The sequence below is a fragment of the Theobroma cacao genome, chromosome 9, assembly GCF_000208745.1.
Source record: "Theobroma cacao cultivar B97-61/B2 chromosome 9, Criollo_cocoa_genome_V2, whole genome shotgun sequence".
In the NCBI taxonomy this organism is placed as follows: Eukaryota; Viridiplantae; Streptophyta; class Magnoliopsida; order Malvales; family Malvaceae; genus Theobroma; species Theobroma cacao.
The window spans coordinates 28,849,691-28,875,054 of record NC_030858.1 but is presented as its reverse complement, the minus strand read 5'-3'; the positions used below and the strand labels follow the sequence as shown (position 1 = coordinate 28,875,054).

General features: G+C 33.1%; 3 protein-coding genes across 3 annotated transcripts; 2 read left to right on the top strand and 1 right to left on the bottom strand.

Moving 5' to 3' along the window:
- Positions 2,362-3,943, top strand: LOC18589811 (extensin-2). The gene has a single exon (XM_018126712.1). The coding sequence runs from the start codon at positions 2,427-2,429 to the stop codon at positions 3,390-3,392; it is 966 nt and encodes a 321-aa protein (XP_017982201.1). The 5' UTR covers positions 2,362-2,426; the 3' UTR covers positions 3,393-3,943.
- On the top strand, positions 11,056-12,796 carry LOC18589809 (arogenate dehydrogenase 2, chloroplastic). Its single transcript, XM_018127654.1, has 7 exons — positions 11,056-11,345; positions 11,445-11,613; positions 11,695-11,850; positions 11,957-12,039; positions 12,122-12,191; positions 12,322-12,396; positions 12,512-12,796. The coding sequence occupies exons 1-7, from the start codon at positions 11,170-11,172 to the stop codon at positions 12,617-12,619; spliced, it is 837 nt and encodes a 278-aa protein (XP_017983143.1). The 5' UTR covers positions 11,056-11,169; the 3' UTR covers positions 12,620-12,796.
- On the bottom strand, positions 13,081-19,076 carry LOC18589808 (protein RETICULATA-RELATED 5, chloroplastic). The gene is made up of 8 exons (XM_018127652.1): positions 18,391-19,076; positions 18,062-18,191; positions 17,043-17,573; positions 15,752-15,859; positions 14,880-15,419; positions 14,176-14,289; positions 13,615-13,762; positions 13,081-13,324 (listed from the first exon to the last, which is right to left on the bottom strand). The coding sequence occupies exons 1-7, from the start codon at positions 19,017-19,019 to the stop codon at positions 13,616-13,618; spliced, it is 2,199 nt and encodes a 732-aa protein (XP_017983141.1). The 5' UTR covers positions 19,020-19,076; the 3' UTR covers positions 13,081-13,324; position 13,615.

The following is a 25,364-nucleotide window of genomic DNA, read 5'->3' as shown; positions in this document are numbered from 1 at the left end:
CACATTTTGATGATGTGATACCACCATAATGACGTTGCATGTTACATGGCATTGACGTAATGACGTGGCAGTACCACGTGGTATGCAAAGTCATCATTTTAATATCACGTCATCAAAATATGTCATGTCAGTGCTAATATCATCCTTTTTAATGACAAAATTAAATACTGTTAGGGAGATGAACTAAATTGAAATGATTCCCAAAATGAAAAAACTAAATTACTTCGATTTTAAGTATATGGACTAAATTGAATAAAATACATAAATATAGTGGGTATTTTGATCCAAATTCTTAATATTTTTTTTTTTTACAATTTTTGACCAATTATGTGATTATAAATGCTATTTGAATGATGAGTAGGAAGGGTACTTCCTAACCAATATATGTATATATATTATGTTATGTATGAAGTTTACAGGAGGAGAAAGAATTTGTACTTAAACCTCTACCCACATTATTAATGAGGGAGAACAGCTGAGAAATTAAATCTGAATTCTTACTCAATAATCAATATTCACATGCTCAAGTTAGGTTGATTATATTGTTAAAATTAGCCAATAGTCAGAAGATTACGTGGAACTTCGGACAAAAGCTTAAAGAGCTTTTAACTCATTAAACTCCCAAATTACATTGTGTTTGACATTTTTCTTTCTTGAGTGTTGTTTCCTTTATAGCATGATTGTTTTCTGATTCATTTCTAGATGAACGAAATAACTCACAATTTATGTTTAATTTTTTTTTCCGATAAAAAGATTATAAAAGAAGAAAAAACTCATGGTATAAAAGTCAATAATACCTGACCTCACGATTAGAGGTTGGGTTGTACCAATCAATAACTACCAAGAGCCATTGACATCTATCTCAAAAGGAAGAGAAAAATTAAAACAAAAAATAATTAAAAAAAAGAGGTGTCTAACCATTCAGTCATTAATTAATTACTTGCTGTTGAAGGAGTTTTTATGTAATATTATATATATATTTATATACACACACACACACAAAGACATAAGACTCTTACTGAGTTGAATCGTGCATTAACCGTGCTTGTGTGCATTTTATTCCAACAAAAGCTAGCAAAGGAGAACGAGTCTCCTTTTCTTGTCTGATATAAATTGATTTGAATACTATATATTCCTATAAAAATTATTTTTATTAGCCAAGTCTATTAACTTGCCAGGCGCAGATTCAACTTTATAATTGGTGTTTGCAAAATTTACACTTAAAGAAGTAGTTTTCACGAGCCAAAATTGACAAATTTTTTATTTACATTTGGACAAAGTCTGGGGGAGGAGCTAGCTCTCTCCAGTTGAATTGTCCAACAAACGTCTATTCTACCTTTTCACAATTGAATAATTCTTTTCAACTTGCTTCTTTTTCCTTTTGTTTTTTCACAATAAAATATTTAATGAAATAAAATATTCAATTTTCTTTTGTGTTTTAGGGAGATATATAGGGAAGGAGCTATATTCAAATCTGTATCCTCTTAATGATGATAACGACCATCAAACTAAGTCTCAGTTTTCATATTAACTTTATTTGTTTGTACAACTATATTCAATAAAAACACGAGTCCGTCTCCCTTTACCGAGTGCATTCTCTTCCTCAAAAGAAAAGGAGAAAATTTGCCTCATGTAATTAACAATGACTTGAGACTTGTTCAATTAATCATTGTCATGATTGGTTTCAAAAAAAAATAGAACAAATGGCTACGCTAATTAGGGAAATTTTAACAAACAAATAATATAATGAAACACTCAAACCATTAGAATTTTAGATTTCTACTTAGATATTTTGAATTCGAATTTTGTGATAAAAAGAATAGAGGAATCTCCTTATCATATTACCCATAAGATATTCAAGGGACATCTTGATCTTTCCTTTAATAATATGTAGAAAATTTGCTCTGGCTGAAAATATAATCGACTCTCGATTAGGTAAACAGTGCTAACTGGTTTTATGTGAAGAGAAAAATATGCAGATTGTTATCAAATTATAGATTTGGTTTTATAATGTCGACGTCCCCGCTTTACTATACAAAAAATATTACGTATAATTGATTAAGACACTGGCCGATTTTGTGAGATCCCATATTAAATTTTTAATGTGTTGAGAATGGTTCAAATTCAATTCCCTCTGACTGCTTCAAGCTTCATTTACAAAAGTCTATGAGGAGCCAGTGGGATGTCACATCCATTCCTCATTAAATAATAAAATGTTGAGAGCAGATAAGTTAAATTATTAGGTCGATTGGAGGTTGGAAGTTTCGTATTTCACCATTTTAAAATTCTCTTGGATGTTGGAGATATTACTATATAAACTGCAACCTCTCCATTGTACTTCGCCAAATAGAAATAGAAATAGTCCTTGATTTGTATCGCATACAAGTGCATAGTTGTGGGAGTTTTAGTGCCTAGTTCAGCCCAAAATGGCCAAAATTTGGCCACACCTGGCCTATGCCTTGGCATTGTGGTTGCTGATCAACAACGCAGCTGCCGATGATGAGCCTTACAATGCACCACCGCCCTACTACCAGGAGAAACCACCTCCTTATTATTATAAGTCGCCGAATCTTCCTCCGTACATGTACATGTCACCTCCACCTCCTCCATATAAGTATAAGTCACCACCTCCTCCTCCATATGTTTACAAATCACCTCCTCCACCTCCATATGTATACAAGTCACCACCACCACCTCCATATAAGTATGAGTCACCACCACCTCCTCCATATAAGTATGAGTCACCTCCACCTCCTCCATATAAGTATGAGTCCCCACCACCTCCTCCATATAAGTATGAGTCACCTCCACCTCCTCCATATAAGTATGAGTCGCCACCACCTCCTCCATATGTGTACAAGTCACCACCACCACCTCCATACATTTATAAGTCACCTCCACCTCCTCCATATGTATACGAATCACCTCCACCTCCTCCATACATTTATAAATCACCACCACCTCCTCCATATGTTTACAAGTCACCTCCACCTCCTCCATATGAGTACAAGTCACCACCTCCATACATTTATAAGTCACCTCCACCTCCTCCATACATTTATAAATCACCACCACCTCCTCCATATGTGTACAAGTCACCCCCACCTCCTCCATATGAGTACAAGTCACCACCACCACCTCCATACATTTATAAGTCACCTCCACCTCCTCCATACATTTATAAATCACCACCTCCTCCTCCATACGTGTACAAATCACCACCACCTCCACCATACGAGTATAACTCACCTCCTCCTCTTCCATACATTTACAAGTCACCTCCACCTCCACCATACATGTACAAGTCACCACCACCACCTCCATACGTGTACACGTCACCTCCACCTCCACCATACATTTACAAGTCACCACCACCACCATATTACAAGTAACCTTCAGTCTCTCTCTTTGTCAAAAGATCACCATCTCCTATCTCCTTCACCTCCACTGGCATAGCTATCACCTTGCCCTTAAATTTTCAAGTCTCCTATCTCACCATCTCTATTCCCTCCAACTCCATAGTACTATAAAATCTCCACTACCTTCTTTTCCATATCCTCCCCCTCCTTTTAAGTATAGATCACCACCTTACTAAGTCAATCGTTACTTCTTCTCGACTGAAGGAAGCTTACTTATTTAATAATAAAGAAGAATTTTCTTTATATGGCTTGCAGTTGCATTATTATTTCCTTTATCTCTAAGGGGATTTATCTACTTGTTGTTGAAGTAATAAGAGAAAGGATTATTGCTACAAGAAGTCATCAGATGGTTTCTTCGATGCTTGTGATTACTCCGACTCATACCCTCATCGAGGGTAAAGGATTTGCTATATTCTCAAAAATCTTTAATTTGTTTTTATGATTTAAATGTTGTTTTCTTGCGTCTGTTTGTGGTTATATGTGCTTATAAAGGTTCAAAATAATGTAGTTTGAAGTTTCAATTACCATAAGGAATTCTCTTTATCTCTTAAATTTCTCTCTTGGCTCAAGCAATGGCTACGATTTCTCATCTTTTTCACTTAAAAATTTAATATGACTTGAGTTAAATTAAACTCCCAAGTATTATAACATCAACATGCAAATTGCAAAAACAAGTTGGTTAATTAAATCAAAAAAAATTAATTAAGTGAAAAAAAACAAGGTGCCTACGCTTTTATATTTACTGACAGACAAACCAGATATGTTTGTGATCCAATAGAAACTTGACTTAATTTCAGAAATATTCAAGCTTTCATGGCATTGCAATCAATTTCGGAAAAGATCTCAACCCATTAACCTGAACGATTGGTCTTATCCAATACGTATATATGCTTGCTTGGCAACAGTAAATAAAAATAAAAAGAAGACTAGGATGAACTATGATGTGAATAAGAACATTTTAATATATGGTTCAAATTTTGCAGAAGAGAGTTAAGATTTATCTTTTTTTTTTCTTTATTTTGGTTTTCAAATCCAATTTAGGTTAAATGATGCCTAGAATTAAGAAAAATAAAAAAAGGGAATATTGGAATTAAAGTTAAGAACAATATGTTAATTTTTTTTTTTTTTAATGGAAAGGAATTTATTAGCATATGAGTCTCACAAGAGAAATGCATACTCACAAATGGTACAAGGAAAAGTGAGCATAGCAGATCAGGCTGCAACCAACATGAACGCATCAACCACAAAGATCCATTAGCCAAAAAATAAAGCAGGTTCCTAACAAAAAAGACATAATAGAAGGCAAACTAGAAAAAAAACTCAAAAAGCACACAAATAAAAAAAGTCCATAAGCAGTAGCGACAAAGCATAAGATAAATTGAATCAGCCAAAGACCTCAATAAGATCATCCAATCATTCAACTCCATCCTTGGCCAAACAATTAACAAGTTGATTCGTTGATCTTGGAGTGTGAACCACTTTCCACTTAAGGAACTTGCATTTCAGATTATTAATCAAGCACAAGATACTTCTCGTTCTCCATTAAGCAAAAGGAGGATTGTTAATCCATTTAAAAACATTAGAGGAATCCGATTCCACAATAAGTTCATGAGTTCCAGCCCAAGAACAAGCAACAAAAAAGAAAAAGAAGGCTTCCTTGATAGTATGGATTTCAGTAAAATTAGAATCTGCAAAGCCAACAAATTTAGAAAAAAGAATCTTGATATTGCCATCACTATCTTTCAAAGCACCACCAATACCTGCTTCCCTCGAACAATCCCTAGTGGCTCCATCAACATTAAATTTCATGCATCCACAAAGAGGTTTAACCCACTTAATCATAGGTTTAACTTTTTTCAACAACAATGGAGCTATAGCAAGTGATGGCTCTCTTACAATATCTAAAATAGTAAAGTTATCCTTAAACCACTTGGCACTAACAACCAATTCTTAACTTGATAAAATCAAGATTTTGATTAACGTAAAAAGGTTTACCTTTGAAAATGAGATCGTTCCTAGAAAGCCAAATTGTCCAAATGATGTAAAAGAAAGCCATGCGCCAAATAGGACAACTCCCACTTTTGTTAATGACACCATTCCAAGCAAGAGTGAAAGCCCCTATATTATTCAAAATAACCAACTTACGGCCCCAAGCATCCATCCAGAAATTCCATATTCGCCAAGAGTCATAACAACTCAAAAAAAGATGATCAACCGTCTCAATTTCTTTATTGCATATGGCGCAAATTGAAGCATTATTATTGATGATTCCCCTCATGGCAAGTTCTCCTCTAATGGTAATTCTTCCTTTGAGAGCTTACCAACAAAGAACCTCCACTTTGGGAGGTGTTAGATTTGGCCAAATTAATTTTCATAAATACTATTTGGCATTAACACTACCAACAGTAAGTTCACAAAAAGATTTGGTGGAATAAATATCATTCAGGCAATCATTCCATATAATTTTATCATGCATCTCTTAATCAAGAAAAAAATTATTCAAAAGTTCCATAATAAGTTTCCATTGCTCTTGTTCCCAATTAAAAAGATTTCTTCCCAAAGAAATATTCCAATGCCAAATATCATCATACCAATAACCATAATCAAGCATAACACCACTTTTAAGTAATGAAAGAGCAAAAATATGAGAAAAGGCAACTTTAAGGGAAAAATCCCTAATCCAAACATCATGTCATAATTTAATACAGTTTACCTTTTCCAAGTAGGAATCCAAAACCAGTTTTGATTAAATCTGACATTGACTATTATCCACTAAGGGGCTAACAATCTTTCTGTAAATAGGTAACAATTTCCTTAAAGAAGTGCAAGAAGGAATAAAAGAGTTTAGGTCCATACCATTATTTTCAGCAATGATGCATCTCCAAAATAGAGTCTCTTTCTTCACCAAAACACCAAATCCATTTATTAAGAAGAGATCAATTCTTGACATGAAAGTCCAAAATCCCCAATGCCTCATTTTCCTTAAAAGCACAAATAAAAGACCGGTCCACATAACGAACTTTCCGAGATGAACAATCGCCATGCATCTTCACGAGTAACTTATTGTTGCTACTCATTTTGTAGTTTCTGTAGTTCACATATATAACTTGCCATTTGGTAGAATGATCTCTATCCATTTGTTAACAATGTTTTAGAACAAAAGTAATTTTCATCTAAGAGAGAAGGGTTTTGCTGTAGCAATGGCTTAGTAAACATAGCATAATAGTCTAATATTATATGCCCTTAAAATGCAAAAAGCTAAATTCTGCTATAAACTTACTCATTTGGATATGTCGTAACGCGCGAGTCTGAGAACTCGACTGCTAGACGTAGCAAAAATAAAACGAGTTAAGAGTCACCACCAATCATCTTTTCTAGGTGCGATTGGTTATCTATTTACTTGGTTCTAATCTACGAAATCCTAAATTAAGTTTAGATCCATCGAAAGAATGAGAACTAATTTATGAATTTTTTAGAGATAGGTTCGAGAGTGCGGTTACACACGGAGAAGGGTTAGCACCTCTGCGGCGCCCGTTCCACAAACAACACCATTTAATCTTAAGGTATCCTATTGTAGCCTACCCTTGATTTTATTCATATATTTCCTTAATCTTTATTTATCAATTAATTTTTTATTAAATCAGCTGATTGAGTCTTTTGTTCAGTTTCACGGATGCATATGATGTAGTTGTAAAATGATGTTATGATTTGTTCAATTTTAAATAATGGGATCAACAATCTTTAATTGAAAAATTATTCGTAGACCATCCCAATAGTTTGGTGAAGTTTCAAAGTTTTCCTCACTTATGGATATCCTCTATCCCAAAATTGGTCAATTTAGTCCATGTATTGTGAGATTTTATGCAATCGAGTCCCTCCTCCTAATGCAATCCAAATTCACCGTTAATGGTGCTAACGTGGCATTGACATGTCATATTATGCTGATATGGCAATGACAATTGGTCATTGCATTTAGAGTTTAGAGTTTTGGGTCAAACTAAACCCTAATTTACAAAATAAAGGTTTGGGGTCTGTGGGTCTTGGGTCTGTATATCAATTGGTCAGACAATGCTCTATTTTATATATGATATAGAAATCTTAATTTGCTGCTATGGTTGAGTATGTTGGAGTAAGGATTTCTTTTGTTGTGGTTTTGTCTATATTGTGTATATCTTGGTAGCTTTCTTTTGTAAGGGGTGGATAGTTTACAATGGTTACACTTTTACTTGATACTTGTTCTAATAGAGGTTACAAGCCCCTTGAAAGGATTGAGTGATGTACATTATGTTTTTTGGGTATCTTAATGGCTATTGTCAAAAACAAGGTCCTTTTATTAACCTGGAGTTTTTTTATTGGATATACTTGTATTACTGTAGTGAAATGAGAATATTTTCCAGCGAAATGAGAAAATTCATTAGCCTTTCAAAAAAGAATATTGTAACTAGTTTGTACGTTTTTTGTATAAATGGAAAGTCAGTAGTTTTAATTACTAAAAAATAACCTCTAATGTGTAAAAGAACATTTTTGGTATCAACGTAATGCTAAGCAAAAACTAGCAAAGGTACTCAATTTAGTCTTTATAATATATGATAGATTTTTATTTAATTTAATCCTTATACTCTACAAATTTGTTCTTTTTAGTCCACGTAATTTACATTTTTATTCAATTTAACTTCTATAACATGGTATAAAAAAACTGACGAGGAAAAAATTTTCAAAATAAATTTCGAGCATGTCACATCAGCATAGTTTGACATGTCAACGCAAGGTGCACAAATAACCATAAGCACCATTACCGATCTATTTGGACGATATTAAGGGGAGGGACTCAATTGCATAAATTCTCAAAATACAAGAATTAAATTAACCAATTTTAAGATAGAGAGACTAAATTGATGAAAACATCAAGGATCTATGGAGTACTTGACTCTATTTTAGGCCATTTAAACTCCTTTTATATTCTTAAAGTGAAAAAACTTAAATCCATAACTACCAAGAAAAGTGCACCAAAGATTTTAGGTTTTGAGATCTCATGGTTTAAGTTTTATTCGATTTTGATATTGTAAGTATTAATATTCATTGTATTGTTCTCCGTAGTGTAATTTTGACACTTTCTCTAATTGTTTATCCTTATTTATTTTGGATTAGTATGCCAATTAGTTTTACCGTATTAATTTTCACGTTCTTTTTCTCTACAGTCTTTCACAAGTTAATTTCTTTTATTTCTTTTTTTTAAAAATTAAAATTATCTTTAATAGTATTAAGATCTTTTATTTAAATGTCTCAAAGCTGAATATTGGTAGTTCTTGTGGTTTAAACTTTATTGGATACAGATCTTGGTTGCTCGTTTAATTGATTACTCTTTTTGTTTTATTGAAAAGCTTTGTAGATTATTTCACTATCATTGTTTATTCGTGGAAAGTAATTTCAATTTCTGATTGCAATTGTTGTGACTTAACCATGTTAGCTCCTAACTCTACCCGAATAGTACTATGTTAGCTTCACGAAATGATTATTTTGAAAAATTACCATTTCGAGAAAGAGTGAAATAATTATTACTGATTTTTCTTTTGAAAAGATTATTCCGTTCAAATTAGAATAACATAAAAAAGTGATTAAACAAAAATACCTTTAACTAATTTTAAAAATTACAAACATATATAAGATAAATTTACCTTCACTTTTTTTCTTTTTCTTTCTCTTTTACTCCTATGCCTCTCTCTTTTTCTGTCTAAATTTCTTCCACCACCAAAAGATGGCAGAGGGTGACAGAGGATTGTAAAGGATGACAGCATCCAACCGGTGCCACCACAGCTAGATTCCGTCGTGGAAGCGTTGAATTTGGAGTCTATGGCCAGATCTCCATGATCAAATTAGAAATTCCACAGCCAGATTCGATCGCCAGAGCATTGGTTCGGCGTTCTAACGATCAAATCCAATCGTGGGAAATGTCAATTTGGCACTTTAATTACCAAATCCAACCACAAGGAATAAGAGATCCGCACTCCATTGTGGTAGCACATCTTCTTTCACTGAAAAAAAAAATCAAAATGAAATTAAAATAAAAAATTTTAAGCTTTGATCATGAATTATAAAAAATTAATATTTCAAAGTAAAGAATTAAATTAAAACTTTTATTATAAATTTTTTATATTTGAATATTTTAAATATAAAAATAATAACATAAAATAAAATAATCATGTTAAAGGTTTAATTATAAATTATTAATATTTTTAAAAAACTAAATTAAATTAAATTCTTCATATTAAATTTTTAATTAAAAATTTATTAATATTTTTAATAATTATCAAAAAAATAAATATTTTAAATTGAAAATCATAAATTATAATAGAGTGTATTTTTATCTTTTTATCACATATTTCTTTATTATTTCAAAGTTATTTTTTATCAATCAAATATTAGAATAATGTCATAGTGACAATTTCATTACATAAATCAAACTATTTAATAATTATTCATATTTTATTAAATTCTCACAAAATAATTATTTTATTTCTTTTTTATTCCATTTTGAGAGTCAAACGTGCCTGTAGATGTACTACTTGTATCAATTCATGATTAATTTTGTAATCCATCGGTAATGGATATGAAATATGAACTCTATTGGCCAAAAATTTCATTGAAATTAAGTGATTATTTTGTAGTAATCGATTGTCTATGTTTCTTTTCTTCTTCAACTGAGTCATGTTTACTTGCATATGAGTTCTATTTACCTACTCATAAGTAATTAATATTTACATTGAAAAAAATTAAAACATAAGGTGGAAATATGATCAAACTTTAAAAAAAAAAAAGAAAAAGAAAGAGTTAAAGAGGACAACCAATAGAGTTAAAGAGGACATGTAAGATCCAATTTCGAGATCTTAAATTGAATAACAAAATAAAATACACGTGAAATTTTCGGGAATGGAGACGCTACCTTCCATTGTGAGGCAATAGCCCAACAATGGGCCTCCATCAATAGGAATAAACAAATGAATAACAAAACACAGAAGAAATGCTGGCTTATATCGTTGAACAAGTTACTAAGGTTAAGTTGGAAATCGAAGTTCTGCCAGACTGTTTGAAGTGAAGGTCCATAAAGAATTTGATGGAGATTTCCATTATAATGGAAAATGTAATTACATTCTACTTCAAAGCCGTTACATACTCGTAATAATATAATACACTAACAAAAAAATTGTTTCTTTAGCTTAGGCCTTTGAACTTTTTCTCTGAAGCTGCATCGGCCATCTCATGTTGGAGTCGACCATTTGAGAAAATGTGAATATTATTTCACCTAAGCCTAGTGTTTCTTTTTTCCCTATTCATTCCAAATAACCTCTCTAAACCCTTTTATCTGCTCCGCCCTTTCTAGCCTTAAATTAATACAACTTAAAATCTTCTTCTATAAAAATCCTAAGCCTGTACATCTTGTTCTCCCTTTTAAATGCAACAATAGAGGAATCTAGGTCATTTGCAGCCTCCGGAGGCACAGGCCCAAAATGAAAAGGTCCACGAATCACAAAAATGGAAGGTTTATACACTTGCTGGGCCATCGTCCACAAATCTCTTGGGTCAGTATTCATCACATTTGTCTAAGTCTTCGACTTGAATACACGACATGCCGGCTGACCTTTTTTAGCACTACTTGAGCTCGCCTCTTCTTTTGAAAGACATCTAATCCAGAACCCTACGCCCAACCCTCCTCCTCTCTTTCTTTGCTGAGTGTTTTTTGTCTCCCTCAGCCATGTCTTCTTCATCTGATTCCTTTTCCTCACAGACACTAAATATAGGCATAGTCGGTTTTGGCACATTTGGGCAGTTCCTGGCAAAGACAATGATCCAACAAGGCCATACCATAAGTGCAACTTCTCGGACAGATTATTCCCAGCTGTGTCATCAATTGGGTATTTCCTTCTTCAGGTAGCTTTGATTCGAACATGAATTTAATGAAATTAACGGAAATTTTGTGCAAATCCGACACATTTATTTTTGTTCAATCCTTTGTTTCTGCGTTGTTAGGGATGTAGCTGCATTCGTTGAAGCAGATAACGATGTCATATTGCTAAGCACATCCATCCTATCTCTATCAAAGATGCTCAAGTCAATCCCATTCCGTTGCCTTAAACGCCGGACACTCTTCGTCGACGTGCTTTCCGTCAAAGAACACCCAAGAGACGTTCTCTTGCAAGTATGATGTTATGCTTTTTCCGTCACCAATGATAGATCATATTTCTGTTTCCAGGTTGAGGATGAAGGTGCTTTTGTTCAGGTTTTGCCAGAGGAAATGGACTTGCTTTGCACTCATCCCATGTTTGGACCCGAAAGTGGCAAAAGTGGGTGGGAAGATCTTGTTTTAATGTATGACAAAGTTCGGGTGAGGGATGAAGCTACGTGTTCCAGCTTCCTACGCATCTTTGAACGTCAGGTAAGCCAATGCGTATTTGATTTGTCTTTTCTTTCGGCAGAATGGAGAAAACATAATTTTAACAATACACTGATTTGATAGTCCACGTTATTATATGTTGGGAAAGGGTTGCAGAATGATGCAAATGTCCTGTGAAGAACATGACAGACTGGCTGCTAGGAGTCAATTTCTTACTCATGCTATCGGCAGGTATCAAGTGAATCTCACCCAATTTCAACCTTATTTCCTTTCAACAACTATAAAACTAAAATTATGCTTTCTACTTTGCTAGGATTTTGTCAGAAACCGGAATTGAATCTACGTCAATTAACACCAAAAGCTTCGAAACACTAGTTAAATTGGTCAGTTCAATCAGCCGACTTAGTCTAATGCATTTTTCTCTTCTCCAATTTGCTCGAAGCTTCTCAGAAAGGGTAGGAGCATTGGAAACATTCAAAGTTTAGGGATGTAATAATATGAGATTAATTGCAGAAAGAGAGCACCACCAATGATAGTTTCGATCTGTTCAGCGGATTATTCATCCATAACAGATTTGCCAAACAAGAGGTATGCAGCTCTTACCTGTGTTCTACAAATGAATTTTGCACTTTTTAAAATTGATATACTTTCTACTAGCAAGTTTACAAAATAAAAACATTAACTTTTATCACCGATGATGCAGTTGATGAATCTAGAGCATGCTTTTCAAATGGTCAAGAAGAAGCTGCTACAGACGGCGAACGAAGAGCAAATTCCCAACAAGTCTAACCATCAAATGGACTCTTGCTAACAAAAATGTTCCATTAATTGTTGACTCAGACCTTTTTTTCACCCTTTTCAAATTTTTAAGAATAATCTTTAAAAACATTGGTACGGTCATTACAAGCCAAGCAAGCTGCAGGCTACTTCCTGTTTGAGAATAGCAAATAGTAAGGACATTATATAATTAAACAAAGATTTCCTCAGATGTTAGGTGACTCCTGTTAATTTCATAAATCTGTTTTTATTTTTTTTCCTTTTTGTTACAAGGAGCATACTTTACCAATCTCCCCCTACGCCTCCCCCCACAGCTTGAGCTAAGCCCGAAATGAATAGCGCGAAATTAGAAACCACAAATTTTTAAACTCTGAGCTTAATACGGTCAGCACAATCAGCATATCAAGCTAGAGGTTATAAAATCAATCATGGCAAATATTTTATAACACAATGAGAAATATAAAAAAATGAAAGGAACTGTCGACTCTTGAGGGATTCTTGCAAAATGCCAACCAATATTTGAGTCCGAAGTCTAAATTTTCCAAAATTTTGGTACTGAATGTATGTTATATTTAATGCGCAGATGATACAGATATAGTTGACTAAAATGTCAAGAGCTTTCCTGCGTTGCTAGCAACAGATAGGCTCTCATGGTGGATCTAAGGACATGGTGAAGATTCGTAACTGCAAACTATAGCAGTGGCTTTACAAGACACGCTAATTTCCCTGATGCCAAACTCTACAAAACCGAATAGATTACAGAAGAGCCCTTAAGTCAACATAACTTGTTTTGAAGAAAAGGTTTCAAATCAAGGGTGCAGCCATTCATTCTGTTATTAGATAATTTGAAGCTGTATTGAATCAATGTACTCGCAATGCATTTGCGGCTACTGCTCGAATGCCATCCTTGCATTCTCCATTAATTTGTAAGAATTAATGTTGAACGACTTTTACTGTGGTACCGTGGTTGAAAGGGGTGTAAAAAACATAAAATATAAATTAAAATGACAACATAAAATACAAAATCACCTCACTGATTCTTTAATTCATCAATATGGGCCTCTTCTGCAGTGTTGCATTCCAATGCAGCAGGATTAGGCGAATCTGGAGTCTGGTAAGAAGGTGGTTTATTCTTCCGAGTTTGCAGTCCCGAAAAGCGAGCAAGATCGACCCATTGCTGTTGCATTCAAGTAAGCAACAAAACTAAATTAACATTCTAGACCTGCAAGACTGTTGCTAGGGGATGCTCTTACTGGTGGTACCGATGGTGACATGGAACCAGACTAAATGGTATCTCAGCGTGCATTAATCAAATTTATGAAGCAGGTAACAGTTAATGTAGAAATTAAATAAAATGAAACTTATCACTGTCAAAGGTAAACCATGCAGTTGCTGTTCAAATTAAATAGCGTAACTCCGGCAGCATAATTTAATGTAGTAGTATGAGATTATATAGTTTCCAATGATCTGGTCCTCAGAATTATGATACTGTTGCTACAACATGACATGACCTAAGGGATCTAAATACAATTAGACATTGCGATTAAGAATCAGAGATAAATGAAACTACCAAATGAAGATAATTCTAACCTGCGTTCCCCAGTAGGAGTTGACAGTCCGAACAACAAAAGAAAGCATATTCACAAGTAATGTTTGAGAAGAAAATTCATCAGAAATGCGATGCTCCACAATTCCAGCGATGATCTGCATTTAGTTCATTTTAATTTTATACCAACCAGATACCAGACAAAACTAAAAGTACAAATATGCATCAGTCCAAATGAGCGAGGAGAGTGTTAGTCCAGGTCTAAACCAGGTGAGTGTCAGAGTTTACCAGCAAAGTATTTAAAACTGTAACCTCAATCTAACACAACTTTCTCTTGATCATTTGATTCAAGAAAATCATAATGAAAAGAAAATATTCTTTTGCATACAGCAGATACATTCTCATACCTTACATATTCACTGGATGGAGGAAGGAATACATCTTACAATTAAATTATCATGAACACATGCCAAAAACTATGTTGCTCAGACTTGGGTGTGAATGTTGGACAACAGCATGTGTCTGACACAAGTAAATTAAATTTTCTTAAATTTTTCCTTATATTTGGACAGCCAAGCCCCCATTTCAATGACCACTTTAATGTGTTAGCATTAGATATGTATCTGACACAACAGTGGTACTTTAGGAAAATGAAAAGTCGGAGCAACATAGACCAAAAAGTTTTTTCATAATAAAGCAAAGAAAGTTCTTGGCATCGCCAAACTTATTTGACAAGCATTCTTCTTACCTGATAACGAAGATTTGCAGATGTACCTAGAAAGCATCCATAAACAGCAGCTGTTTTGAGTATCGGTGATCTTCTAATTTGTTGCTCAGAAACCAATTTTGGATTGAGGACTTTGCGTATTGCATATAAAATATTTGAGGCAGCCACAGTCCCAATGCTAGAAATAAATCCAACACTAGCCAGTTTCAGACCACCAACAAGCACAGATGCTAATCTGTGACTGAGATTCCAGTCCTTCCCTGCAAGATTCTTCTGAAATGCGTTATCAGGTATTGAACCAAGGAGACCTTTTAATGCATCCATGTTGTCAGCTCCATCAGCATATGAGAGGAATGAGATAGTTGGGGCAGGGAGCCATACAGTAAAAAAATCAACAACTGATCCCCGGACTGTATCTGTAATTACATAGTCAAGCTCTTCAAAGAAATTTTCTTTACGCCTCTCATACTGTGCCAAGAGAGTAGTTGTTATCGATATAGCTTCTTCTATAGCTAATCTATGCAAGAATTTGGGATCTGCTAACAATCTTTCTCTGAAACCCTGTATCAAAATGATCCATTGCCAGTTGAGCACTTTTCGATTTGGACAATCTTGTAAGTGATTTGTTTATTCTATACACATCACAAACAGACACTAGTTTGGTTCTCATAAGAGGTACCACTACTAACAAACCAGTACCTGTTAACAACAATTATTATAAATAAATTTCACTTTCTATTAGATTTGGACAATCTTGTAAGTGATTTGTTTATTCTATACACGTCACAAACAGACACTAGTTTGGTTCTCATAAGAGGTACCACTACTAACAAACCAGTACCTGTTAACAACAATTATTATAAATAAATTTCACTTCTAGAAAGTGAATATACCTGGAAGCGATGGGTGAGCTCCGAAATAAGAGGATATTGCTCCAGATCAAAAAAGTTCTGCAGGACCTCGGGAGATACCAAACCAAGGTCAAGTCCTTTTTGAAGGTCCTGTTACATATTTCACAAATAATCTTCATAAGAAGAGAAGAGTGATGCCCTCAGAAATTAGATAAATAATAACTTCATAATAATGAAAATAATAAGGGGAAGAGAAGCAAGAAAAGGAAGATAAATAGCTTGCTAACCAACAAAGATATCATGTTCAACAAACTCATGCAAATCAAAACCTTAATACAATATTAAGGAATCTTCAGTTAAAAACTTACATCAAAGAACTTATCCCCCTTCACCCTAAACATACTGTAATTCACGGAATATCCAATAGCAATCAAGAAAGAACTAAATAACATGGGAACAGTGGTTCTTAGATTTTCATCTGTTGCCTCACAGGAGTATTACAGGATCCATAGTTAAGTGTGAAAACATCTAGGGAACAAACTAATAAACAACATTTTTTTTTACTTGTTAGCTTAGTCACCTTAGACTTATAATCAAGGAAACCGATTTTGTGGTTTTGAAATTCAAAAAATAATGAAATAAGCAAAGTTTCAGCAAGCTCAATCTATAAATGACTTGTTCAATCTTTGCAATTGCCATTGCTTCTCTTTTCAGTACAATACAAGTAAATCAGTCACATTATCTTTTTGTTTTTACCATCCTGGTGCATATGTTATTGTAGCCACATGAAATTTTACAAAATGGTAACTATGTTTCAAAAACATTCTCAAGTAACTTGTAAAAAATACAAAGGAACTTTCAAACTCTATTACTACAGTTACAAGGGAACTGCAAACCATACTGATTTTCCACCTAAAACAACAGGACAAGCATATTCCTTTTCCTTAAAAATATCAAAAAAAGTATCATCTAAACTTTATAGCTTTATAAACTTTATGCCACATATTGAAATTTATGAAGTCAATTGTGTATGTGCATGAGTGTCTGTGTGTGTCTATTCGGCACAAAGTTTGAAAACATCAAGCTTTGCATTTATACAACTGTTAAAAAACATATAGAGTTTTAAAAAAAAAAAGAAGTTGTTCGAAACCATATGTAACTGTTGAGTGTTGATATTAATCAAGCTTAGCACAAATCATTTCTTAAAATATACAGAAGAGAAAAAAAAGAAAAACCTTAAATCAGGCAAGCAATGCATCCAAAAAGAGCATAAATACCAATCAAATCAAGGACGTAAAATATACACTTCCATGAAGACTGCAGCAAAGCTAACCTGGGGTAGGGCATCTCGCTGCCTGCCAGCTGCATTCATAACTCGAGCAATTTCAGCACGATCAAAACAATTTCTACTGCATGGTCTGGCTGCAGAATACCACAAAAAATCAGCAACAGGGACGTCTCCCTCTCTTCTTATGTACTGCCTTTCAGGATCAAGGAGTAAAACTACTTGGTTCTTCTTCTGAATCTTCATTGAAATTCTGGCAGGCACCCCTGTCCCTCTGGAACCAAATTGGACATGGTTTGCACCTGTTACCACTACTAACAAACCAGTACCTCCTTCATCTGCAACTTCGTTTAGAATAATTTGGGTCATGTTATATTCCTCTACCACTCTTGCTTGTGCAGATAAAAATGAACTTGGACCAAATGGAATTGACTGAGTTGGGAAATGATTATCCATTGATGATCTGCGTGAAATAGAACTAAAGCCTGAGATGAACCCAGAACCAGCTGGAGGAGCATATACTTTACGCTCAGCCTTGGAGAGGCCACGAATACCTTCAGCTTGCACAGTCCTTAGGATCTATAACAAAATAATTAGAATACTCCATATTCACTATATGGCCTTGTGCACAAACTAAAATGATAGAATGAGAACATAAAAATGAAACAAAACGAAAACAGAAGAACAAGATTTTAGTCATTTTTCTTTTCTTTCTTTTTTTTTTTCCATATGAGACCACAATTATCTTGGGTTACACTACGGGAGAATGGAGTTAACCCTCCCCATCCCCAAGATTTAAACTTGAAACCTCAAGTAGTATACTCAGATTCAAAAAATGTGTCTTTTGAACATGATAGCAACTAATAGGACCTGTTACAACAAACTGACAAGACATGCTTGCCGTTAGACCCAAAAAAGAAAGTTGAAGTTGTAGTAATCAGCACTTTTCAACAAACCAAGAAGGTTACAAAGCAACGAGTTAAACACAGAAAGGATGAAGCCATAGTTGATGCAAAGAGGATGAGCAGTGCAACATTCCCAGTAACTATGTGAGAGCATAAGAGTACCTTTAATGGAGTTCCACAAGCAACAAGGCGAAATTCGTTATCGCGACAATAATTTAAAAGAGGCTCATACTCCTGCCACCTTTGAGCTGGCCAATGTGAAACATAAGATTTCAATTCTTCTCCATCTATCCTGTCGACAACATCACTCTCAGAATTATAAGCATTCTCAAAACTTTAAAACACAGATATTCCAATCTCTCCACAGATACACATTGCTTCTATTTTAAACAATATATACACCAATCGTCAATAATACATGTATAGGATCAAACTTTTAGAAATTACAAATTATTTAATTAGAAACAGAAATTATAGCAATAGAAAGGAACCTTTTATCCATGAACTGATTGAGTTGTTTTTGTAAATCGGAAGGAAAAGCTTCGATGGCCAAAGCCAACGGCCTCTCGCTTTCGACACACCGTTTTTTTAAATTCTTAATAATCTCAAGCTCCAAGTCTTTATCATCTCTAATCGGAACTTGCTCAGCTTCCCCTAAATAAACAATCCTCGCGCTCATCAACTTCTCCCACACTTTCGTCTTATCTTTCCCCACCGCCAACGGCTCCCCTATAGCCGTCGCGTCGTATATCCTCGCCGAGACTACCTCCTCCTCTTGCACCACCTTAGGAGGAGGCAGAGTCGACGGCGGGGAAGGTGACGTCATTTCCTCGGCCATTGAATGCAAATACGGTGATTGTTGGAGGCAAGAGCCGGCGGCGGCAAGGAAGGGAGTGAGTAAAACGGCTCGCCGAGCGAGGGAATATTCGGCGGAGGAGGAGCGACGGCGAGCATCCTCGCGGTTGTATTGTGCGTTGAGGGATAAAGTGACGTGGCGAGTTAAGGAAGGGAGACGACGTCGTGTAGGAAGGTAAGGTGCAGCTACAGGATTAGAATTAGAGGTGGTGATGTAAGTGTGGGGCTTCATTCTTTTGGGGAGAAGAAGAGAGTTTTGATCCATTGGTCCTTACTACATGGCTGGCCTGGCCAGGGAGCGAATCAGGCATCTGTATTTTGTGCCTTTATTAATTGAAGATTGAGATGACACTTGGTTGAGTCAGATAATTTGGAGATTGAAATGACTGTTTTTGGCATTTTGTGACTTTGAGTACAACAACTTCCCAACAAGATATGGTTATGTGAATGCCAGATAGGCTTGTGTTTCATGTGGTTTGAGCTTATGGACTTTTTTTTTTATTTTTTTTCTCAAAGGAAAATATATATATACACGTGGTTTTTACTGTTGGCAGAAAAATACTACTCCTATTTCACATTATCAATTTTTTTTTTAATTCTCGAGTATTAATTGGACGAGCTAAATATTCAATGCAAAACATACATATTTATAATTAGATCAAGCCCTAGGGTGTGTCAATGTTATTGGATCTCTTTCTATCGAGGACAACTCTTAGAACGTGTACGGTTAGGGCGAATGAAATAGTCATCTTCTTATTCCTTTTACTAATTTAACACTCCATATCAATGGAAATTAAAAAATCAAAAAAATATATTAGTTATAAAATTAAAAAATTATAAAAGCAATTAATTCATAAATTAATTATAACTCACCAATAAAAATCATTAATATATTAGTTATTAATTATTAATATTTCAAATTTAAAAAATTAAATTAAATTTTTAATAATTTACTATTTTCAAAAATAAAAAATAAATAATCAAATTCATGCTTTAGTTAAAAATTATTAATACTTTTAATAAATTATTAAAAAATAAATTTTTTCATATTAAAAATTATTTTTATGTCACGTTACACTAATATGACATTGATATGGAAAGTAAAAATGTGATACAGTAATATCATCATATTACATCAGTATACATTACCATCATTTACTATGATATGTTAGTATATCAAGTGATATTAAGTCACAAATGATGTTTTAACGAATAACAAATAGTCAACTATTAATCATAAAGATTTATTTGAATTAAAATAAAAATATAAAAAGTAAAATATCATACCTTTTAAGTTTTGATCGAAATTACATAAAATTTTATTAATTTTTTAAATAGACACTCCACCTCCAAAAAAATATTTTTCGTTGAATACGTAGGTCCAACTGTTAATTAACCATTAATATTTCTATTAACTTATTGATGTGACAAAGATAAAAAGATAAATTTATCCTTGATTAATTATTATAATTACTAATATTTTTTTATTATTATTTTTTAATTAAAAAAAAACTCTCCATGTGAAAGCACCAAAGCTCCCCTTGAGAGCCCCAATCAATGATCCCTTAGGGAGCCCCAAAACAGGCTCTCTAGGTGAGCACTAGTGCTCTTTTGTTTTGGGAGCATCGATTTATGTTTTTTTATTTTTATTTTTTAAAATATAATAATAATTTTTTAAATTAATAAAAAATATTCTTTTATAATTTTTATTAATGTTGTTTGTATTTTTGTGGTGAGATGTTTACTTTAAAAATTAATCAAATTTCTTATAATTTCGATCAAAATTTAATAAAATAAAAGTGTTTTATTTTTAAAATAATTTGAAATATTTTTAAGTATTATAAACACCTCATTCGTTTGGGGTTGTCTCAGTAATAAAAATAAATAAAATAAAAATTAAAAAATAAGAAAAAATACAAAAATACAAAATCTGAAACCCAAAAAAAAATAATGATAATAATAAAAAAAATTTTTGAATAAACAACCAAATGGATTAAGGGTCGGTTTAAATAGATCCTAATCCAATTATTTTTTAAATTCATTTAGAAAAAAAGAGAAAGAAAATCCTAATCTAAAATCAACACAAAAATGAGTATGAATTCCCTATAATCTGCCTGGAATCAACATGGGATAATGAAGAAGAAATGATAAAAAAATTGCCAAAGAGTTTTTAATTTTTGGGTTTTTGGGTTTTAAATTTAAATCTAGGGAAATTTGGTTTGATTTTAAAGAAACGGATCCGATTAAATGTTAGATCGATCCAAAAAGAGTTTCTAGCTAAACTTTGAAACAATTTCGGCACTTTAAGACAATTCCAGCACCAAAGATCCGGGGAGAAGGGAGCAGCGACCAACAGCGAAAGTAACAACGATCAGCGGCAGGGGTAGAGGCAGCTAGTGAGGAAAGGTTATTTTTAGAGAGAGAGAGAGAGAGATCTTTAGAGAGAGTAGAAAGGAAATATAAGATAAATGAAGTTTAGTCCACTTATACTAAAATCAAAACGATGCCTTTGAAGAGAACTCTACAAGTGCAAAACTACGTCATTTTGCAGAAAAAAATAACTTTCAGGCCAAATCCAATAGATCTAACTCGTGGTCACTCTTCAAGGCTCGTGTATGATCTAAAGTCTAATAGTTTAAGTTCTTTGCTTTTAGGATTCTAAGCCCACTGAGGTAAGTTTTATTTTTAGTTTCTTTTAGTTATTTTTTTTATCTTTCTTGCATTATCTCGATATTTTTATTTACTTAGGATTAGATATTTAAATAAGGAGATAAATAATGAATTTTAGTTAAGGAATCACATCATAATTATAAAAATAATTATAAGAGTAAAATACCCTCACCCTCCAAAGTTTTAATCTAAATTTCAAGCGAATCTATTAGTTTTCGAAATAGATATTTTGTCTAAAAAAAATATCTTTCGCTGAACACATAGGTCCAACCGTTTATCAAACGTTGGTATTTTTGTTAATTTGATGATGTAGCAATATTGAAAAGATAATTTTATCCTTTATTAATTTAAAAAATTATTATTATATAATTTTGATTAATTTTAAGAAAATAGGGAGGAAGGGAGCACTAATCAGTGCTCCCTGAATTTTTTTAATTTTTTCAAAAAAAAATTATATAATAATTTTTTAATTAACAAAGAAAAAAAGGCATTTTAATTTTTTTATATTTTTTGTTAATAGTGTTTACACTTTTAGAGTGAAATGTCTATTTCAAAAACTAATAGATTCGTTTGAAATTTCGATTAAAACTTATGGGGGCCCCAAAACCTAGAACTTATGTAAGGAAGCTTTACAAAAATAGAAGGATTTAATGATCGTCATAAGCAAAGATGTGATGCTTTTAGAAGAAAATGAATGACAAGAAGAAAATGGAGACAGCAAAAACCATGGTTAAGAGAGGAATCGATTTAGTCTACGAAATAAGAAAGGGCAACAAAAAAACCCTTCAAATGCCAAAAACAATGCCATTTTGACATGAAGTGTACAAAAATAAATTAATTCAATTGAAATGATAGGTGTCAACCAATTGACCCAATCATTTATCTTACTTTTATATATATTAATTATCAATAAATAGTTAATACAAGATTAAATAAGGTACAATCATAAAAATTAAAGTTTAAATTAAAATTCATAATTATTTACAAATAAAATCTTTTAAATAAAATATTTAAAGAAGATTACAAATAGTAACTTTCTTGAATTTTTTAAAGTAAGAATAATTATTATAAACATAAAAAATAAAAACAAATAAATAATAAAATTTATGAATTAAAAAAAATCTAGGGTTGTGCACATCTAATCAAACGTCATTTTCTACTTCATCAACTATAGCTTAGTGATCTAAAGATTTTTGCTAAAATAACTGGTGATGGGTTGAACTGTTATCAACTTGCTCAAAAAAGTCTACCACCAAATACCTCAATATGCCCCAAAACCTTTGGACACACAACCATACCATAAATTGCCCCAAACCCTCAATACCTCCATAACAATCATGCTTCGTTCATCTTCCAGATGTTTCAAGATAAAGCTATGAAGAAATTCCAATGGAATGCAAACACTTTCTCCCATCCTCTTAATAGTCATGTTGACTTTTTGCACACTAATTCCCATGATTTTTGCCATCTTTTTCCAAAAACCTATCTTTGGTTTTCTTGAATAAACCTTTGTTGGTCCCAAGTATATGTGCTAGAGGGAGGGTGAATAGCACTTTTTAACTCTTACTAAAATTGGCTCTAAATTGAAGGCAAGTATAAGATCAATAATGACTAATTCGATGCAAGATGAAGGAATGGTTTAAGAAGGAATGAAAAAGAAAATTAACAATAGAGCAGACAATACTCAACAATTTATAGTGATTTGGTCAAAAACCTACATCAACTACCTTCATTATTCAACCAAGGATTTTTCAAAATAAATCACTAAAAATGGTGGAATTACCAAGCTCCCACCAAGCTTTACAATAGCTTTTAGCAGGCTCAACCACAAACTTTTACAATAATTTTTCCCGAAATCAACCAAAACCCAAACTAACTTTTTTAAGCTAAGTTAGAACTTATACACCCAATCAAGCAATCCAAGCTTGAATAAATTCCCGTAGAGTGTTTCGCACACTCTAAGTATATAAGGAAAAGAGCAATAAGGAAGTACTTGTAATACCCCGCACCCTCGTTGGACACAAATAAGAACTTATTGATCAAACGAATGATCGTTTGATGCGAATTGGCGTGCTAAAGAGCAATAAATGATTAAATGAACGTTCAAGAATAAAATGCTTCGCGTGTGCAGAAACAATAATTAAATAATAATATTTTCGTTGGAGAGGACTTAGTAAGCTAAAGGATGATTCAAAAGTAAACCGAGATGTAATGATGTGTTTCAGGATCAAAGAAGGCAAGTGAAAAATTTTGAAATAAAATATTATTTTTATTTAATAAAATAATATTAAAATATTAATATTTTTTATGTTGTTGGAATTAGTCATGAAAAATGGAATATGACTAATTTAAGTAGGGGAGAAGAAGTAAAGAAGAATTTTGAAGGAAAACGACGATAATTGTGACAGCGTGATTTTATTAAATCGAGCTAACATGGGTAAGTAAATGTTTAAATATTATGGTGACACCGCGTTGAATGCAATCTCGATATTTTGATTATACACATGTAAGAAAAGGAAGATAAAAGGAAATTAAAATTTTTACACGTATAGGAAGAATTAATTTAAAAATATGAAAATTTGATGGAGGTGTATTAAATAAAATGAAGGTAAGGCATAATATGTAAATTTTATTGTTTTGAAGAAATAAAAATAAAATGGATGATAAAATAATGAAGAAAAGATGTTGAGAAGTCAAATAATATTTTTATATGTACATGAGTCAAAAATGGTGTGAATGTGGTTTGAATGAAAATGATGTGGTTTGGATGGGAATGAAGAAAAGTTAAAATTATTTGGAAGAATACTAAATTGGAACCAAGTGAAATGGGTGGCCGACCAAGTGAATGGAGTAAAGAAATGAAAAGGAAATAAACAAAGAAAGAAGAATGTAGAAATGATGGTGGGGCCGGCCATGTGAGATGAAAGAAACGAAAAAGAGATAAGAGAGAAAAGTTAAGTCGGTTAAGTGAAGAAGAAAAATAAAGGAAAGACAAATCGTGGGAGAGGAAAAAAGAAATGAAGAGAAAAAGGGAGAGAAAGAACCGTGGGAGAGGAAGAGAAAAAAGAACGGTTTTGCTGCACTTTGAGGAAGGAAAAAGAGAGCTTTTGCTGCAATTTTTGGAAGAAGAAAAAAGCTGAATATTTGTGAGGTAAGAAAGCTGAATTTTGAGGTTATGTTGCTGAAATTTTTGAGGTTATTATGGCTGATTTTGGTGCTGAAAATTTAAGGTTTTTGCTGCTGAAATTGTGTGAATTTACTGCTGGAAATTTTGGAGGTTTTTGCTATCATTGAAGAACAACTTTGGCTGCTGAAAATTTAAGCTGTTTGCTGCCAATTTGTGTAGAAAAATTGGAGCTGTTTGCTGTCAATTTGTGCAGAAAAATTGGAGTTGTTTGCTGGTAGTTTGTGCAAAAAAATTGGACAGCTTTGTGCTGCCAAAATTGGGAAGATTTGTTGCTGGAAATTGAGCTGGAAATCTACTAATTTTAGAGCAGAAAACGACAGCAAAAAGGGTGAGAAAATGAAGCTTTTGGTGACCAATTTTGAGAGGTAAGGAAGAGAGGAAGCCTCGGTGGTGAAAGGGAGGAATGAGCTGGAAAAAAAAAAGAAAAAAAGAAAAAGAAGAAGAAACATGGAAGAGAGAAAAAGAAAGAAAAGAAAAGAAATAGAAAATAAATGGGCATGACCCAATAGAAAATAAGTGGGCATGGCCCAATATGAAATAAAAATAAATGAACTTGACCCAAATAGGAAAAAAATGGAGAAGCCCATGGAGAGGGTCCAAAGGTCATAAAGAAATGAAAAAGGTCCAATGGTAAGTTAATGTTATATTTTAAAGTTTATGGGTAGTTTAATATTGTGCATATTTTAGATGAAAAATATGCAAGTTGCTTAAGGAATTTTTAATTGAGTTGCTACTCATACAAATGTGTGATTA

Bases quoted from the DNA above. Each gene is read 5' to 3' on its own strand.
- LOC18589811 (XM_018126712.1), top strand. From the start codon at position 2,427: ATGGCCAAAATTTGGCCACACCTGGCCTATGCCTTGGCATTGTGGTTG.
- LOC18589809 (XM_018127654.1), top strand. From the start codon at position 11,170: ATGTCTTCTTCATCTGATTCCTTTTCCTCACAGACACTAAATATAGGC. The intron at 11,346-11,444 runs GTAGCTTTGATT...CTGCGTTGTTAG, and splicing joins TTGGGTATTTCCTTCTTCAG to GGATGTAGCTGCATTCGTTG. The intron at 11,851-11,956 runs GTAAGCCAATGC...ATGTTGGGAAAG, and splicing joins TACGCATCTTTGAACGTCAG to GGTTGCAGAATGATGCAAAT.
- LOC18589808 (XM_018127652.1), bottom strand. From the start codon at position 19,019: ATGGATCAAAACTCTCTTCTTCTCCCCAAAAGAATGAAGCCCCACACT. The intron at 15,860-17,042 runs GTTAGCTTTGCT...AATATGTAACAG, and splicing joins AGCGAGATGCCCTACCCCAG to GACCTTCAAAAAGGACTTGA. The intron at 15,420-15,751 runs GTATATTCACTT...ATTTTGATACAG, and splicing joins AGCTCACCCATCGCTTCCAG to GGTTTCAGAGAAAGATTGTT.